Source organism: Camelina sativa, chromosome 4, assembly GCF_000633955.1.
Source record: "Camelina sativa cultivar DH55 chromosome 4, Cs, whole genome shotgun sequence".
Lineage (NCBI taxonomy): Eukaryota > Viridiplantae > Streptophyta > Magnoliopsida > Brassicales > Brassicaceae > Camelina > Camelina sativa.
The window spans coordinates 8,268,956-8,289,131 of NC_025688.1; the positions used below are offsets into that span (position 1 = coordinate 8,268,956).

The following is a 20,176-nucleotide window of genomic DNA, read 5'->3' on the forward strand; positions in this document are numbered from 1 at the left end:
AACATATACATACATAAAGCAAAAAAAAAGTACATGATTTCTTGGAATATATACACACGTTACTTTTACTCGTTTCTTTGGAATATACACATTACCTTTACAAGTAATACACCCACTATATATTACTCATAGCCAAACACAACCAACTCCTAAAAAAAACAAAAACAGATTTTGCTCTAAACAATGATGATGATGGGAAATACATTTGGTTCAAGCTTGGCGAGTTTATTCTTCTTGTGGGCAACAATTCAACAAATCTTCCCTAACCACCTCAATATCGCTATCAAAGAGTTTCTTATTTCCACAATCCAACAACTCTCATTTTTCCAGAAATTTTCCGACAGATTCATCAACTTCTTCTCTCCGTATGTCGAAATCAATTTCTCTCAGTACGAAGACTATCAATTCAATCATGCTTTCTCAGCTATCGAGACTTACCTTGGGGCAAAAGAAACTGATAAAGCAAAGCACCTAAGAGCAAGCCAGGTTAGAGAGAGTAAAGGCTTGGTTTTGAAACGAGACGAGGCTAAAGTCCGAGATGAGTATGAAGGAGTTAATATCTGGTGGGAGATTGAAACTGATTCCAACGGATATAGAACGTTCAAGCTCACTTTCCATAGACGGTCACGAGATATTGTAACCGATTCTTACATACAATATGTTGTTGAAGAAGGCAAATCGATTGAAGCCAAGAACAAGAAGATGAAGTTGTTCACAAATAATCCGAGTTCTCAGTGGGAATCAAGCAAGGCTAGTCTTTGGAGATATATTGACTTTGAGCATCCTGCGAACTTTGAGACGTTAGCTATGGATCCAAAGAAGAAAGAGGAGATCTTGAGTGATCTTGTTGCGTTTAGCAATGGTAAAGATTATTACAAGAAGATTGGGAAAGCTCGGAAGAGGGGTTACTTGCTGTATGGGCCACCGGGGACCGGTAAATCAACAATGATTGCTGCAATGGCGAACCTTTTGAACTATAGTATCTACGATCTTGAACTCACAGCTATACAGAACAACTCGGAGTTGAGAAAACTACTCACTGCTACTTCTAATAAGTCTATTATCGTGATTGAAGATATTGATTGCTCATTGGATGTTACGGGTAATAGAAAGAAGAAGGAGAGCTACTGGACAAGATTGACTAAAGATGGACAACAAGGTGATGAAGAAGACAAGAGTAGTTTCGTAACACTCTCGGGGCTTTTAAACTTTATTGATGGAATCTGGTCTGCTTGTGGACAAGAGCGGATTATTGTCTTCACGACAAATCACTTGGCCAAACTTGACCCGGCTTTAATCAGGAGAGGGAGAATGGATATGCATATTGAGCTGTCTTACTGTACTTTCGAAGCGTTCAAGATTCTAGCCAAGAACTATCTGGATCTTGATTCTCATCCTCTTTTCGAAAAGATTGAGTCTTTGATAAAGGAAACAAAGATCGCACCAGCTGATGTTGCTGAGAAGTTGATGAAGAAGAATCGTGAGATAGATGCTGATGGATCTCTCAAAGACCTGATTCAAGCTCTAGAGAGGAGGAAGAAGATTCAGAGAGATCAAGTAGATGAACACAAGGACAGAAAGAGTTACAAGCAACTAAAAGCATTTCGCATGTTATTTTAAGCCTGGCTCATGGTTAACGTTTTAGAATCTAACCATTATAGTTTTATTGAACTTTTGAGCAATTTCAGAGACAGTGTAATGTTCCTAACGTTTCCAGCTTTCGTTTTCTGCAAACTCATGCTCCTTGCCTGAAAAGAAAATCAAGAACACAACACTAAAAATCTTGTCTGTTCTAAGAATTCAAGAATATATAAAACAAGAAAACCAGAAGGAAAACTTTGATAAAGTCTTTAGTGTTTTTGATAAACTCTGTGAATTCGACTAATATTAGATGAAATGAAATCCCATACAAGTACGTACCTGTTTCCTAATATACCCTTAACAATCTCTAAATACATTATTAACACCACAAATTAAAAAAACAAATAAACCTCTTTTTTCTCTAATCCAAAGCCAAAGAAACTAAAAAAGGGTTCCAAAGTACCTGGAAACATTTCCCATGAATGATCATCATCTTCAATCCAATCCTTGAACGTAAACTCGCAGCCTTGGCCATCCCACAGATCCCTGTTTCAGGTATAGGCAAAGCTAACATTGATATCATTTTCGAATTCAAAAATGAATGTTTGCAGGAAAGATTGAAATAAGCAATCAGATTTTACCGTTTGTATATGACGTTAAAGGATTCTGTAAACGATTTTGGTTTTAAAAGATGTATCTGTAATTTGATACAACAGAACAATAATGGAGATTTTCAAAAAGGCTGAAACCGTGCGTTTACGTAGCTACCACGACAAGTACCTTCTAGCAGAGGAGGACGAAGAATCCGTGAGCCAGGACAGAGACGGGCGGTCTATGAACGCAAGATGGACGGTGGAGGTTGTAGAAGAGGCGGATGTGATTCGTCTCAAAAGCTGCTTTGGCAAGTACCTAACCGCTTCAAACATCCCAATGTTCCTTGGTATGACCGGCAAGAAGGTAACGCAAACACTACCACGAAGGCTAGACTCATCAACTGAATGGGAACCCGTTAGAGAAGGTGTTCAGGTTAGACTCAAGACGAGGTATGTGTCTACTTTGATCAGAGGCCATCTCTCCCCTATGTAGTCTTCTTGAATATGAATGGTGTGTGAGAATTTGAATTCAATAGGTATGGACAGTATCTCCGAGCTAATGGGGGTTTACCGCCATGGAGGAACTCAATTACACATGATATTCCTCATAGGTCAACCACACAGGACTGGATTTTATGGGATGTTGATATTTTGGAAAGCAGAAAGAAGAAAGCACCCCCGGTGGCTGAACCGGTTTATACGCCTCTCCCGTCTCCCCCGCCACCACCAGAACTTCTGATGGAAAGAAAAGATGATCATCCAGAACCCAATTCACCCAAAGGATTTTCTCTCAGGTCCCCAAGATTTTCCAAAACTGAGGTTTGATCAGTTCTACACTATTATGTTCATTACTAAATACACAAGTAGTTGTAGCATCTAATCAATGAAACAAGATTTTTCTGTGAATGATTGCATCAAAAAGTACTGACCTACACCTTTTGTTTTTTACACTTTATGATCAGTCTGATGACAGTGTCCGCTCACCAGTCAAGGCAGATGGCAGGCTAATTTATTATAGAATTGGGGACGAAGATGGGAACGTGGATGAAACAGCAAAGGAAGAGCTTTTCTGCTTCAAGGGTATGGGACTAGAAGAACTGCAAGAGAAGCTTAAAGGAGAGACAGGTCTAAGTGATTTATCAATCTGTTCCAAGAACCCTTTAAACGGGAAATTATATCCCCTTCGGTTGCATCTCCCTCCCAACAATACAAAGATGCACGTCGTCTTGATCCCTTCGAAAGGTTAGTTAGCCTTTAATTGGTTCATATTTTACCAAAACAATGACTCATGAAGAACAAGAACATAAACTAGACACTGCGGTGAACATAACAGTTTTAATTTGTGGATTCTGGTTTAGTCATGAAAATGTGTGATATGGATGGTTATTATTTTCAGTTAGTTGGTTACGTTCTTTGGTTATATGTCAACTGTGGCTTCCCCTGAATCAAAAAAAAATTGAAGAGAATGTGTTGAAATTTTACAGGGGATGCGAGCACTTCTTGAAGAATGTTTCAAAATTACAAAGAGTTCGTTGTCCAAGACCACAAACTTTTATTTTCTGTTATTGTGTATTTCAGTAACACGCTGTATATCAACAAAACCTTTTTACATGAGTACACCACACTTGATGCTAAATGAATCTAACGTAAGGCTGTATGTGAAATGCCTACCTAAGCGACCAAAACCCAATACTACGCCAAACATTCAAGAAGACATCGTGTTGAGATTTTGGTAAGGTTTCCCAACACGTAACTGTCAATAAGCTTATTTTATTCTTAGTGAGATACATACCACTAACAGATCAAATTGAGTGATATGTTAAACAAGATCCTAAATCTGTGAAACATCAAGTTTCTACAAGTCAAGAAAAGTTTCTTAGGAGAACAACATGACTCAAGGCAGTTACGAAAAGAGTGTACCTGAGCCAAACCATTGTTCCTGAGTCAAGACAAGACAGACACACCCTTATCAATCACAGGTAACCTGCAAATTTCAACTGTAGCTACTGTTTTTCCTTTTTTGGCTCACGCTCTTCTGTTCCACTCTCCAGACACCATAAATTCTGAATCAAACACATCATTACAACGTTACTCTCAAGGGCCCTCGTGAGAGGCTTATCCATTTCTTCAGGCCTTGCTTAAGTTTCCAGTTCCTGTTTTAGGTGGTCAAATGTTGCATCGAGTTCAGAAGCTCCTCTTGGTCCTTCATAAGTACTCCTTGTCCCCATTGCCACATAACCTTTGGAAAACCCTTTAGTTTGTATTGTGGCTAAGAGGTGCTCTAATATGATTTTCAGCTTCAAAGTGAGTGTTACAGAATCTGCAAGGCATCAACAGACAGAAGATGAATCACTGTGTGAATTTCTGGGTGTGACACATCTCCCGAAACAAATGTGCTAACATTCCCATCCACCTCTAACACACTGCATCCTGGTGCCTTTCTTATTCCCTTCTGATCCATCATCCCACGAATCTTAGATGCCTCCAAATTTCGTTGAGCACTAAAGTAAATATTAGATAGTTGAACTAGGGCTGCTTCCTCTTCATCAGCATTTCCTTTCTCTAACTCGAGAAGTTTTCTAACAGCTAGTTCCCCGAGTTCAACATTCTTATGTGTTCGACAACCATTCAGTAAAGCACCCCAAACAGACGCAAGCGGTTTCATTGGCTTTTTTTCAATAAGACCAAGTGCATCATCTAATCTTCCAGCTCTACACATCAAATCTACAATACAACTGTAATGCTCATGCTTCGGAGTAATTCCATATCGAGCTTCCATATTATCTAACATTGTTCTACCTTCTTGAAGAAACCCTCCATGAGCACAAGCAGCTAAGACCCCAAGAAGAACTACACTATCAGGCTTAATAGCATCTTCTTGCTCCATCTGATCCAAACACATGATAGCTTTCTTTGCATAACCATAAGCAGCATATCCTCCAATTAAGGCTGCCCATGAAAACACATTCCTCTTACTCAACTTTTCAAAAACTTCCACAGCCGTCTCTATACAACCACACTTAGCATACATATCAACAAGTGCAGTTCCAACAAATACATCAGACTTAATCCATATCTTCTTCTTCTTCTTCACAAACTCATGAATCCACTTCCCCTGAGAAAGAGCCCCAACTTGTGCACAAGCCGTTAATCCCGTAGTAACCGAAAACTCATCAGGCTCAATTCCTCTAACCAACATCTCCATAAACACCTCCAAACCTTCCGATCCTAAACCACATCTAACATACCCATTCATCAAAACATCCCATTTCACAACATCTGGCTCAGGAATTTCATCGAACACTTTGCGGGCATCCACCAACACTTTATCTTCCACATAGACCCTCAAAAACCCCAGTCTGTACATGACCATCAGATAAAAAGACACCATTTTTAATCACCCAACAATGGATTTGCTTACCCACAGAGAACAAACAAGCTTTCAAACACGCAAAAATCAAGAAATGGAACGTGAGATAACTTGGAGCTATATCTTCTTCTTCTTCTTCTTCGACTTCACTCACCATTAACCGAAAATATCGTAAACCCAAGTGAGGAAGAGAGCTTCTTGAGCAAATTCTTATCATAGTATCGTAAACGAACGAGTTACGAGTCTCAATCGAATCGAATATAGCGGAAGCGTAGTGAAAGTGTTTGTTTAAATTGGGAAGATGGAGAAACGCTGTGAGAAGTTTGCTAATCGCGGAAGTGTTTCGATGGAGGCCATGGATGATGAATAGAGAATGTGTTGATTTGATTTGCTTCACTGTGTTGCAACGTTGGCTGGCGAGAATCAAAGTCTTCCATGATTGATGGAAGCTTGAGAGAGCACTCATCGTCGTCGTATTGACGTCAATGAGTAACGGCTGATTTTTAAAAAAACGGTACGATAGTAGTTGCCGAAACAGGGTTTAAACGGGCAGGGCCGAAACAGGCCCGGGTTGCCCATTTTAACATCACTACATATGGGTTAGTAGCTTAGTTGACAAAGTAATTTTCAGATATGTTTCCAAGTCCCCAGTTCTATTCCGTGAATGAACTTGTTATTTTGCTTTTTTTTTTTTTTTTTTTTTTTTTTTTTTTTTTTTTTGCCTGATCAATTTTATATTTGTTCAAAGTCTCAATTAATTACTTTAGTCTCTTCCTTTTTAGTCTTTTTTTACTACTGGATGTATTTTTCTTTTTCTATTTTTTATGTTTCTTAGGTAAAATTATATACTTTCAATTCTATTTTATTTTTCTATTTCCAGATTAACTTTAACAAACTTAATTCATATTTCTACTGTATAGTATACAACTATACATATAACTTAACTGAAAATGTTAGTAAACTAGTCAATTAGTAACATTAAATTAACAATATTAGTTCATTATTATATTTAGAGTTTAAATTTGTGTGATATGGTTAGATAAGTATATTTAAACCTAACACCTATATTTTATAGTTTAGTGTGAATTTTAAGTTTGTAATTTCTAATTATTAAATACAGTATATATCTAATATAAATAATTAAGTATAATTATAAACCAATATAACAAAAACTTTGGCATATATTTCGATTTCAAAATTTAAAATTATGAAAAATGTAAGATATAATTTAATGTTGTTATTTGTTAAATATATATTTATTTTACATAAATATAATATTATTACTTATATGTGTTTGTGCCCCATGCAAAAAAATGTTTGCATCCGTCACTGTGTATAGATATGTTTATGCTTTATTAATTATAATTTCAACTAACAAATATACATTGGCAAAAACTAATCTTATAATTACAAAATACTCTTACTAGTATATAAATATAATATTTAAATTAATGTTTATGATCCAGATTTTTGTCAAGTATGAAATGATCAAAATTTGAATTTTTTTTAGTAGTAATAATAGAATTAGGTTTCGAGTTATGATAGTGGATCCAACGATATAGAGTAAAAATATGGTACGATTTAAGTACAATTTGTTAACTAAGAAATAAATTATGTGAGAAAAATGCGATTAAGTTTGAATGGTGAAAACCTCAACATGCAATATAGCAAAAGATTTGAATGGTAGAAACTCCAAGAAATGGTGTGGCATTAATTAGATAACATATTATATATAATTAAAATGGAACAAGAATAATATTACAAAATTAAGTTTCCTTATAGTATCTTAGCATCATCTTTATAATAATAATTAAAGCAGTTATAATAATAATTATTGTTACTATTATTATTATTAATATTATTATTATTCAGATATACTTATAAAATTTAGCAATTATAATATATGTGATCGTAAAAAGGCTGTCATTAAGTCGTTAGAATCTTCTGTCGAAAATCTTAAATCTCCAGCTGTAAATGCTCTAGAAAGCATTGTTTTACCATTTCTCTTAGATCATATTGGCAATAAAGGGGAAAACCAATATTTTCTCGTTCAATCACTCAAATATGTATGTTTTTTTTTCAACCTACAAGTATCATCAATATTATATCATTGCATTACAGATTTTGTATTATTTTAATTGTTATTGTTAGAGCGGACTTCGAGAGTTCATGTGTTGATAGAATTATGAGGTTATTATTTAACCTCTACGAAAGTGTTGATGATATTGTATGGGATGTGGTGACCCATTATTCATTTCCTCTTAATTAAGGAAACAAATTATATAGATCAATCAATTTTATAATTATTAATTCTAACATTTATAATAGTTTTTAATTATAACATTTAAACCCAAAACGACATATAATTTTGTTTAATTGTATAATTTAAACCCTAATCACTCTTTTATAAACCCAAATCGACATATAATTTTGTTTAATTGTAAAATCTATACATTAAATTCTAACCATTCTTTTATAAACTCAAATCGACATATAATTTTGTTTAATTATAAAATCTAAACCCTAACCAATCTTTTGTAAACTCAAACTGACATATAATTTCGTTTAATTATAAAATCTAAACTTTAACCACTCTTTTATTAATCCAAACCGACATATAATTTCATTTAATTGTAAAATCTAAACATTAATCATTTTTTTATAAACTCAAACGGACATATAATTTTATTAATTAGAAAGTTTAAATCCTAACCACATACGACTGTCATTTATGTGGTTGAACCGTTAACTTAACTCACTAGTGTTAGAGAGACCGGTTTAATAAAAACGGACTTCATCTCTTCACCCAAAAAATAAACAAAAATCACTCAAATCCAGAAAGGGACGATCTTTCAGAAAGAGGTAAGCTTCTTCTCTATCTCCACGTTATGGGGAATCAATTCCGTTTCTGGGTTTTTTCAATTTCTACTTGGATTTATGTGATTTCGATGAAAAAGTTTCAATCTTTGGATTTTGTTGATTCTGGGATTTCGAAAAGCTATAATTTTTGGTTGTTGCAGGGATATCTTTCACTCGTTAAACAATGGTGAAAGCAGTGGTTGGAGAAGATACTAGACTTACTTCTGTTGAAGATCGTCTCTCTCACTCAGCTATTCCTGCTGAGGTAAATTTGATTAGTTTTCATGTTATTGTAAATGCATGTATGTTGTCTCCTCTGCCTTGAGAGAAAGATGTGATTTTTTATTTTTCAATTTTGTTTTGAGCATAGGTGGGTCTTGTGATAGGGAAGCTTAGCTCTGTTCTGGATCGTGGATTTTTGTTTGATTTGATTCCCACACCGAGCAATGATGATGGAGAACCAGCTTGCTTGGTTTTGGAGACTAGAGATGATAAAAAGAAGCCTTCCAAGTCAAAATCTGAGTCATCTTCTCTATCGATGGATTCCGATTGGGTAGCTGAACATGCTCGACAGGTTTGTTTTGCTGTTTGTCTGACTCCTAGTTTTGTTGTTAGATGCATGTGTTTGGTTCATGGTGATTGGCATTGTAATGGATCAGGTATCGAGAATGCTGTTGGGTGGAATGAAGGTTGTTGGTATCTATGTGTGGGCTAGTGATGCTGCTTTTAAGAATTCTACTATGATTCTTTGCCAGGTAACATTGGAGATTTAATGTCTTTTATTTGCTAAGTTAAGATTTTAGGGTGTTAGTGAGTAAACTCACTGTAAACCATGATAATGGATCTAAGTGATGGGAAACTTTATCAGGCTATCAAGGGAGTTACAGATGCAATACGACATTTGGATCCTAGCTTGGATGAAGCTCTTCTTATTCACATATGTTACAGTCCAAGGAGGTATTTATTCAGTTTTTAGGAATTTGGTGAACTCTCTCGGGTACTTAAACTAAGGATGACACATGTTTTTGCAGATGGAGTTGTCGAACTTGTTTGTTGAGCTCAAGTATTACATCAAGTAGCCTTCGACCTTGTGACTTTAAGCTGGGAAGGGTATTAAGTTCTCTACAGAGATTTAAGTGCAGCTACAGCTTTAATTTCAGGTAATGTCACTGCATTTTGATTTGGATTTTGGAATTATACATTCTATCTCTTTTTATGAATGTAATGTTCATGTATAAAAATATTTCACAATGATATTCTTGTTAATTATGTTGAAAGTTGATTTGGAGCACCAAGTTGCCAATGCGTTTAACTTTGAAATTTGATAAGCTCTCAGGCGCGTTCTTACAATGATTTCTCTGAATGGCCATACTTTGATAAATAGTGGAACTCATTCTTTTTGTATTTATTCCTGACGACATCAATCTAATGATATTTTTATTCACTTTTTCGCAAGTAGATTACCAATTTACCGTGAGGGTGAATCAACTGTGCAAACATTTACTGATATCCTCCGTCGAGAACTTGCAATTCATGCAAAAGAGCTGAAGAGTGCAAATGCAATGGTTGATGGGGACTTGGTGAGGAGAAAGTAAAACTTATACGGTCTATATTTCTATGTTGATTGTTGGATATTGTTGGATGTTGAGTTCTTAAATTGATTTCTAGCTCTATAGCTTGATGCTTCTTTCTAGTTATTTAATCAATAGTATCATGCAGTTAGATTATCCTTGTGGATGGCGTCGGTTTGAAATGTAGCTTCATCGAGCGTTGTTATGTCAGTTAAATTATATAGAGTGTAGACTACTAATAAGGGATGCTATCTTTGCTGGTAATAACCTTCCCTTGTTTCTAATTTTTTTTCTTAACTGATGTTGGGCTAAAGGTGCATAACGACGAGCCTTGCAACACGGATGGCGAACATGAAGTTGAACTATTATTCCCATTCATGAAAGATAGTCGTGCTGAAGGTATGTTTTTCTCACACTCTACTTAGCCATACTGATTTGGTTTGCTATTGGACATGTCTTTCTGATGATTGTATCTGATATCATGTATATGTTGAGAAGCATTAACTGCAAAGAATATTACTGGAATTCTACTCTTCGGTGGTTCTATATTCTCTTATGCCTACTTGAACATGAAAGAACCAGTTTCACAAGCTATTACTGATATTAAGGTATTGCAACGATGTCTCTTCCTTTTTTTCACAAGCTTGTGCCATTTCTATTGGAGTTATTGAATTTTTAAATAATTTGTTGATGGTGGTATATTTCTTTTCAGGCTGACATTATTAGGAGTCTGCAAAGTAGATTGGACATTATCTGTGACGAGGCTGAGCAGGATGTCATTCCAAAGGATGTTGGAGACGATGAGGATGCAAATGGAATGTCAAAAATTCCCATATCCAAACTCATCTTCAAATCATCAACGTGAGTTAGCTGTTAAACATAACAGTTTCTGATTGTCTGATACAAACTTAACGTTTTAATGTTTGTAAACAGAAAAGTATGCCATCTCCGTCTTCCTAGGAGAGTTCTTGTTCCGTGGCTGGCGGATATGTATATCTGCGATTATCTACAGCCATTTGAGTCACACGAGGTATATGAGCAAACCTGTCTCACATTCATTACACCTTTGTTAACTCTTCTTCCAAATGTTAATGCGTACGTTTGATGATTTTCTGAAAAGGTGGTAAAAGAACGTTGCATTGAGTTAATGTCCATGGAACATTCTTCTATTGTCGCATCAAAGATTTCAGAAGTGGAAACCGAAACTTCTTTATTGATCGCGGAATCAATGTGGGACGTGATATCTCACGCGACTTCTGCTTCCAATTTCCGGTTAGAAGGGAACGTGGAAAGGACAATGGGTGGAGACGAAAGCAAGAGAACAAGTAATGCATCCAACGTCCCTATTTTGGTAGGGGTTTTCGTGCTTTTACTCTCGATTGTAATAGGATTCATGCTTTACCAGAGCGATTAGCAAATATCATATAAATCTCTGTTTTGATCAAACCACAAATGAATTGAGTTATGTTTCAAGAATTTATACTTATAGAGCGAGTTTTTTTTCCGATGATATCGGTTTAGTAACTGAGATTGGCATCACGAGAGACGAGACTGAGAAAGCAAACGAGTCATTGAGCTCAGCCTGAAAGGCACTATTTTTTGTGACATGTTCCGATGCACAAGATGTCTTAGTTATTATACGCAACTCCAATATCATAATGGGGATGTAGCTAAGATGGTAGAGCGCTCGCTTAGCATGCGAGAGGTACGAGGATCGATCCCTGCATCTCCACTTTTTATTCTTTCCCTCCTTTGATAATTTTACATAGATGTCCTCAATGTTTTGATAGTTGCCTTAAGACCCAGAAATAATTACAATATAAACCTGACCCAGTCTAAAACACCTATGATGTATATTAAGAAAGATATTTTTTTGGATTCACCCTCTTATTCATCTCCTCTTAATTAACCAATCAAAATATAATAATATGCCATGTCATTTTACATTTAAAAAATAAATCAAAATTAAAATAAAAAGACAAAACAAATTAAGTAAACAAATGATGTAGATTTTTTCTTAAGGAATTTATGTCGGTTTAAGTTTATAAAGGAGAATTAGGGTTTAAACTTTATAATTAAAAAAAATATATGTCGGTTTGGGTTTATAAAAGAATGGTTAGGTTTTAGATTTTATTATTAAATAAAATTATATGTCGGTTTGGGTTAACAAAAGAGTGGTAAAGTTTAGATTTTACAATTAAACGAAATTATATGTCGGTTTGGGTTTACAAAAGAGTGGTTAGAGTTTAGATTTTACAATTAAACAAAATTATATGTCGCTTTGGGTTTATAAAAGGTGGTTACAGTTTAGTATTTAGATTTTACAATTAAACAAAATTATATATTGGTTTGGGTTTATAAAAAAGTGATTAGGGTTTAAATTACACAATTAAACAAAATGATATGTCGATTTAAGTTTATAAAAAATGGTTAGAGTTTAAATGTTATAATTAAAAACTATAATATAATATTAGAATTAATAATTGTAAGATTGATTGATCTACAAAATTTGTTTCATTAGTTAAGATGGGGTGAATAAGAGAACTTGACCCGTAGTGGTGAACATAAGAATTGTTATTTTGTTAATGAGCCACCACATCTCGTATAATATCATCAATAATTTCAGAGAGTTTAAATAATACCCCATAATTCCATACACACATGAGTCTGTAATACTAAGTCTGTAATACAATGATACGATATTGATAATACTTGTAGGTTGAGAACAAAAAAAAAACATACATCTTTGACTGATTGAAAGAGAAAATATTGGTTTTCTCCTTCATCGCTAATATGGTCTAACAGAAACATTAAAGCATTGTTTACAAGAGCATTTGCAGCTGCAGATTTAAGATCTTCCATAGAAGATTGGAAAGACTTAATGAGAACAATTTTACGATCACATATATTAGAATTTCTAAATTTTATAGGTATATTTGAACTCTTGACATACCATCACATAAATAATAATAATAAAAAAACATAAAATGCAAGAGATATATATGCATGATTATATTTAAGTAAGTTATATATTTGGATATTGTATGATTTGAATAAATAAAAGAGTAAAAAATATTAATGACATTTAAACTAATTTGTTATATTTATTATTATTTACCAATAATAATAATAATAATAATAATAATAAAAATAAAAATTATAAAAATAATAAAATAATAATAATCATAATAATAACAATGATGATGATGATGACGAAGATGATATAGGGAACTTAATTTTCTAATATTATTCTTATCATTATTATTACTATTAATCCATTTTAATTTTATATAAGATTTTATCTAAATATTAGTTCCACTCCATTTCTTGCATTTTTTACCATTCAAATATTTTGTTTTGATGCATGTTAGGGTTTTCACCATTCAAACATTAATTTTTACTACTTATTTTACATTATCGACATTCGTCTCACATAATGTATTTCATATTAACAAATTGTACTTAAACAGCACCATATGCTAATCCTATGTTGTTAAATATAATGTCATAATTCAAAACATAATTTTATTTTAAAATCTAATTGAGTTTTATTTGTCTTTGTGCTTGTGGGATAACAAAGAAACTATTTGTGAGGTGTGACCTAGTAAATATTAATATTAAACTTTATATACAACGGGAATTAAAAATAGAAAGTTAACACTTGTATAATATTTTCTTATTGTCAAATAAGTAGATTTACCATTATTGAATATGTAAAGAACTTGCTAGACAAATTTTGACATTGTATAAATATAATAAGGCTAAAGGCTAATGAAAAAATGAGAGTCTTGATCCTATTTCCATGGATTATGGTTCTTTTATTTTTCCGCATTTAAAAATAAGACCTATGTTTTTCTATTGATTTCATCTTTGTTTCTCTTTGACCTTGTTTCCTTCTATCTATCTTTGTTGGAATAATCTTAATTTTTATAATTATAAGTTTGTTGTTTGCTTAACTTTGTTTGGAATTTTGATTTTAAAAAAGAAAAAAAAAGAACCAATTGTCTAATACTACAAAGGAGACGTTCATTGATTGATGATATTGATGTGGATTTTGAGCATGGACCGTTGATGGGTTCGTTCAATTCACTTATCTAATCTATCTTTTTCAGGTTTTTATGTGGTTATATCTAACACTACAAATAAGATGTAACCACAAAGATGATGAACTCCAATAGATATATACATATCAGATGGGGTGATGACATTGTGTCGCTGTGAACTTGAGCATAGACCAATTGATGAGTTCGTTCAGTTCACATGGTGACATAAGGTGATGGAGATACAGTATTCTTCACCAAATTGATGACCTTAAGGGGAGGTTTAAACGCCATTGATGACTCTATCATGAGTATGAAGACCGTTGATGATATGATGAGTGTTCAATCTCATATGTGTTACCATATATGAGCTTGTGGGAGGGTATTAAGATATTTCGAAGATTACAAGATCGAGTTAAATGGAAGGTTAACATTTGTATAATATATTTTTTTTTTTGGTAATGGACGGGGGTGTTACCCCCATCATTTATTCAAATACAAAAACAAACGCATTAAAAAATAACTCTCCTTGGGCGTACAGTCCTAGACGCATCATCACTCAAAATCGAACCAACATCAGCAGAAGCCGAAGGAAAATAATGAAATCCCAACGGCAAGGTAAATGCATAGTTATCTAACCCATCAACCAAGCCGTTAGCCTCCCAATATACATGAGTAATCCGGACTATCCAGTCCCTAGTGATAAAGCCATGGCACAAGCGTACCATGAAAGACAATGGGTGCAATTCCCCTATCCCTGTCTTGAGAAAACCAACTACGATCTCAAAATTCACTTCCATATTCCACCCTCGTTAGACGCTTCTCCCAAGCCATAACCAAACCATAGTACACACTCCATAATTCTGGAAGAGGTCCAGTACAACGGCCACTGTTTAACGCAAATCCTCCACACCATTCCCCCTCTGAATTTCGTAACATACCTCCTGCAGCAGCCAGACCCGGGTTACCTCGTGATGCTCCTGCAGCAGCCAGACCCGGTACAACGGCCAATGTGTAACGCAAATCCTCCACACGGACCACCTGAGCCGACTGCCTCAAACTCTCTACTTGTGCAGCAGACACCTCGTTAGACAGATCCTTTATAAACTTTACACGATCTCTCCAACTTCGAGTGTCCCCAAATATGCTACCACACCTCCACTTCCAACCCCACTACGTTGCCAAAGCAAAAGTCGTCGACCAAGAACCTACACCCGCCTCCGACTTATCACACAAATTTCCATATACCCATTCCAACAAAGACTGCGCAAAGAACGCTTGTCTGTGTCGTGGCGGTACTTGACGAAGCCACAGGCCAGCCATTACCGGACAATCCCGAAGAACATGAATAATAGTCTCAAACCCATTCTTACAAATGGACAGACATCTGAATCACCCAGATGACGTCGTTTTCGTTCCACATTGGTCATCAACACTTGGTGCACAACCAACCAAAGAAAAACTTTCACTCTCTCCGGAGCCACAACCTTCCACACTTGATCAAACAAAGAGCTTATTATATTCAGACTCTGAAACACATCTCAAGTTAACAAATTATAAGCATAACTCACCGTAAAGCGTCCATCAGAAGTCTCACCCCAGGACAAATGATTTGTAGCCCCTGTAACTTTGTCAACAACAACGGCTTGAAGGTGTAGCAGACTAGTCTCCGCTAAAAATGGAGTAATCTATGCAAGATCCCAGCCTCTTCCTTCAATCCAGAGATCACACACCCTCTTATCCTCAACCCCCACTGGTAAATTGTGGCAAGCTCCCATGACAAATGGCTTCTCTAAAACCCAACGGTTAATCCAGAACCGCACCTCTTTCCCATCACCAATAACCCAGCTCAAGTCAGGATAAATCACCTCACGAAGGCCCACCCCACACTACGCCAAGTAGAGGACCACGCCCCTTTAGCTCTCAACCATGATGTATCATGTATATCTCCCACTTTATACTTGCTCCTGACCACCCTTTCCCACAGACTAGTCTTGTCATGGAGCACTCGCTAACCCACCTTAGCTATTAAAGCTTTATACATCTCAGCAGCCAACCGAATACCAAGTCCACCCTCATGTTTTGGCAAGCAAACCCGGCTCCATCGCAGCAAATGCTGCTTCCTTTTCTCTTTCGTACTCTCCCATAAGAAGGATCTTGAAATTCTGTCCAATCGTTCTAGCATAGACTGAGGCAGCTTAATTGTGCTCATTGTATGCATTGGAACCAACGCTAACACAGACTTCACGAGAGTCAGTCTCCAAGCAAAACTCATCATTCGTCCTTTCCAACCTGCTAACCGGGAAGAGACTTTTTCCAACACATCCCCAAAAGTGCCCTTGTTAATCCTCTTTTGTAAGATCGGCATCCCTAAATACTTACCCAACTCCTTGGTGGACTTGATCCCACTTTCATCCGAAATCAACTTCCCCAAATCACGAGAGATATTCTTAGAAAAAAAGATTTTCGACTTCTCCAGGCTAACTTTCTGCCCAGAAGCAACATAAAACCTTTTAAGAACACTGCAAATTACTCTGACCTGGCCTACAGATGCCTCTACAAACAAAATGAGGTCATCTGCAAAGCAAATATGGGTCAAAGCAGGTCCACCACGTGATATCTTAATCGTTTTCCACTGTTTATCCCCAACTGCAAACTCAATGAAGTGACAAAGGCGCTCCAGACATAGGACAAACAGATATGGCGACAGAGGGTCTCCTTGTCTGAGTCCTCGCTGTGGCTTAAAAGCCTCTGTCTTCTCTCCGTTCCACAATAAACTCATCGATGTTCCAGTTACACACTGCATTATCCATCACACCCAATTCTCTTCTAAACCTGCCGCTTGCAGTGTGTCTTGTAAAAAATCCCAGCAGATCCTATCATAAGCTTTTTCCAAATCCAACTTCAACAACATCCATCCATTCCTTTCCTTCTTTCTGCGCATTGAATGCACTGCCTCCTGAACCACTACAATGTTATCAGTGCTCAATCTACCTAGCATAAAGCTTGTTTGTGTTGGACCAATCAACTGGTTCATAACACCCTTCAACCGACCCACCAGTACCTTCGTTATTGTCTCAAAGAGCACATTGCACAAACTGATTGGCCAAAACTGTGTAATTAGCTTTGGCTTACTCACCTTTGCAATAAGAACCAAAATAGCATCATTTGTGTCCCTTGGTAGCCTGCCAGATGCGAAAAACTCCAAAACAAAATGAGCCACCGACTCCACCACGACATCTCAACACTTTTGATAAAATACTGGCTAGAATCCATCGGGCTTGGAGCCTTAAAACTTCCCATACCTCACACAACTCTCTTCATTTCCAACTCTGTGAATGGTTTTCTGAAGCTCAACTGCTCCTCACGAGAGAGCCGCGGAAAACCCTGTGGAGGAAGCTTCGCAACCACTGGATCAACGTCTTCCAGAGAATAGAGTCGCTTGTAGTAACTGATAGCTAACTCTTCGAGGACCTTAGCGTCAGTTATCCATCGCCCATAATCCCCTTTCAACATGTCAATTCTATTCCTCTTTCTCCGAATTATTGTCGAAGTATGAAAAAATAATGTATTTCTATCACCCTGCACATACCACTTTACCTGAGACTTTTGGAACCATAACACTTCTTCCTTTTCAAAAACAATCTCAAACTCCTTCAATAAATCCCCATTTCTTTGTAACATATTGTCTGTCTGTATGTGCTCAAGGAGAGCTTGGACCAATTTAATATCACTCATTAACCTCTCCTTGTTCCATGTCTTAAGCGTTAACTGCAGTCCTCTCAGAGCTTGCAAAGTGTTAATCTGACAATTCCATGAATGCGACATTAACTCTTTGAACCCCGGATGATGCAACCATGCCGCTTCAAACATGAATGGTCTTTGTCGTGGGTTATTCCCTGGGACAGGAACCAACTGAACATACACAGGGGCATGATCAGATGCTAGGAATGGCAAGTGAGTAACTTTTGCTTCCATCCACTGTAATCTGGCTTGTGCACATCAAAGTACCCGATCCAGCCTCTTCGCCACAAAAAAACTCTCAGAACACCTTATTTTCCATGTGAACTGGTTCCCTTGGAAACCCATGTCTATCAGCGAGAGTTCATTAATCCAATCTCAAAAGGCTAAAGAGTCAGAAGACAATTGGCCATTCCCACCAGACCGTTCATCCAACCTCACTATAGTGTTAAAATCCCTGCCTATAATGACTGGTCCTTTGACATACCGAACCACATCACTCAGCCTCTGCCACAGACTACTACGACGAGACGCCGAAGGAGCTGCATATACCACTATTAAATTCAGAATCTCCAACTCGTTCACCAATTTAGCATAGATGAATTGGTCCGAAGAATCCACCACTTCCACATCACCAACCCTTGACTGCCACAGGAGCCATAAACCGCCACTCTGACCTTCTGCATCAACCCTGAATGAGTTATCAACCCCCAACCCCTGACAGATCCTACCCGCTCGATCACCACCTGCATGGGTTTCGATCACTGCCAACACGTCTGTGCTATGCCGCTTGAGCATGTATCGAATCGATCTCTGGAAATTGGGTTTATTAGCCCCCGACAATTCCAAAACAAAAGATTCATCATAAACTTGAATTGCACAACCAGAATTACCAGGGACAATCGCTAATCCAGTCGATCAACAACCCCTCCTGCCTCTTGCTCCTCAAAAGCCGACTGCACCGTGGGAATGCCATCAATGCCTCTCGAGTTACTCCTGTCAACCATCTCTGTCAACAACCTGTTCGGAACCACCGCCATATCACCTTGTCGCCCCAAACCTCCGGCAACAAAAACTCCACCCAACTGTCCCATATTAACTTCCTCTACTCGCAGACGTTTACCGGACATCGACAATTCAGATTCTCCACGAATTGGGCCAAAGATTAACCCTTTCGTAGCAGGTGTGGGCCTCTGCACTTTGTCCTTCAGCCCATTTTGCATCTGTCCTTTAATGTTGCTGGGCTTTTTAGACACTTCCCTCTTCTGATTTGGCCCACTTCTACCCTTATCCCCCGCACCGCCAAAAATCATAGGCTTGCCTTGGTTCAAACTCTTCCCATGATTCGACGGGATCTCATTTTCCTTATTCTCCCCAGTACCCGTATTTTCTGTCCTAATGTCCAGAGATACCATATCCAACTCCCCCTCGCTTGTACCTACCTTATTTGCTTCCAAATTACCAAATTTGTTGGATACCGTAATATTCCCCGAATATTCACCCTGATTCTTCTCCACCAACCTATCTCCGACAACTTCCCTTGCTTGAACCTCGGCCGCCATTCGCGTCGTCACTCCACCCCGACGCCTCCGTTCCATTGATCTCCCCCCAGCACGACTAACCAACGTAAAACCATCCTCCGCCTATGAACTACCGCCAATCCTAGTTTCCACAATCCCACCAGCCAACGGTCCTGTAACAATCAAGATTCTGGTGGCAGCCTGTTCCTGAACCCTCCGCGGACAAGCGTGAACAAGATGACCATAAACCCCACATAACGAACATATATTCGTCAATCCTTCATAGGCCACGAAGTACTGTTCACCATTAACCTCCACTGTTCTCTTGAAAGGCTTTTTTAGATCGACTTCATTACACACCCTCACAAACCTTCCCCTCTCAAAATTCAGAGTGGTAAGATCAACTTTTATTGGATTACCAAGACCCCTCGCAATCGTTACCAGGATCGATTTGTGATAGAAACGAAATGGAAGATTGGACAGTCTTACCCAAACTGGCGTCGTCACGTTCTCATCCCTCGACGGATCGAAGTCTGGCGACCAAGCCTGCATCATGAGGTAACTGCCAAAAACCTTCCACGGTCCACCCGTCACCGCTGCCAAATATTTCTCCTCCTTTTCAAACCGGATCAGAAAGAACTGCTGCGGTAGGTCAATTACATAACACCCTCACATTCGGCTTGCATAACTCTCTCAAACTCCGATTCAACATAGGGATAGAAACATGATGTCCCAAAAATTTCACGATTAGACAACACTTCCATAACCCGTGCATCGCCTCAAAAACCCGTGCATCACCTCCAAAACCTCCTTAGCGATAGTAACAACTGGCTCGTCCTCCGCTCCATCCGAGAACTCCAGGCTCACTCTCTCCGTCACAAAAGCATCATCCAGTACATCC

The 20,176-nt window shown here is 37.3% G+C and overlaps 3 protein-coding genes and 1 pseudogene across 3 annotated transcripts; 3 read left to right on the forward strand and 1 right to left on the reverse strand.

Moving 5' to 3' along the window:
- LOC104780091 (AAA-ATPase At3g28610-like) lies at positions 168–1,736 on the forward strand. Its single transcript, XM_010504554.2, has one exon. The coding sequence runs from the start codon at positions 184–186 to the stop codon at positions 1,618–1,620; it is 1,437 nt and encodes a 478-aa protein (XP_010502856.1). The 5' UTR covers positions 168–183; the 3' UTR covers positions 1,621–1,736.
- Positions 2,021–3,421, forward strand: LOC104780093. Its single transcript, XM_019244571.1, has 4 exons — positions 2,021–2,136; positions 2,298–2,624; positions 2,711–2,993; positions 3,137–3,421. The coding sequence occupies exons 2-4, from the start codon at positions 2,305–2,307 to the stop codon at positions 3,419–3,421; spliced, it is 888 nt and encodes a 295-aa protein (XP_019100116.1). The 5' UTR covers positions 2,021–2,136; positions 2,298–2,304.
- Positions 3,693–6,130, reverse strand: LOC104780092 (annotated as a pseudogene).
- LOC104780095 (protein odr-4 homolog) lies at positions 8,321–11,462 on the forward strand. Its single transcript, XM_010504557.1, has 12 exons — positions 8,321–8,406; positions 8,565–8,668; positions 8,774–8,977; positions 9,063–9,158; positions 9,272–9,360; positions 9,435–9,563; positions 9,863–9,983; positions 10,289–10,373; positions 10,473–10,582; positions 10,687–10,835; positions 10,908–11,004; positions 11,095–11,462. Exons 2-12 carry the CDS (start codon positions 8,588–8,590, stop codon positions 11,386–11,388), a joined length of 1,455 nt encoding a protein of 484 aa, XP_010502859.1. The 5' UTR covers positions 8,321–8,406; positions 8,565–8,587; the 3' UTR covers positions 11,389–11,462.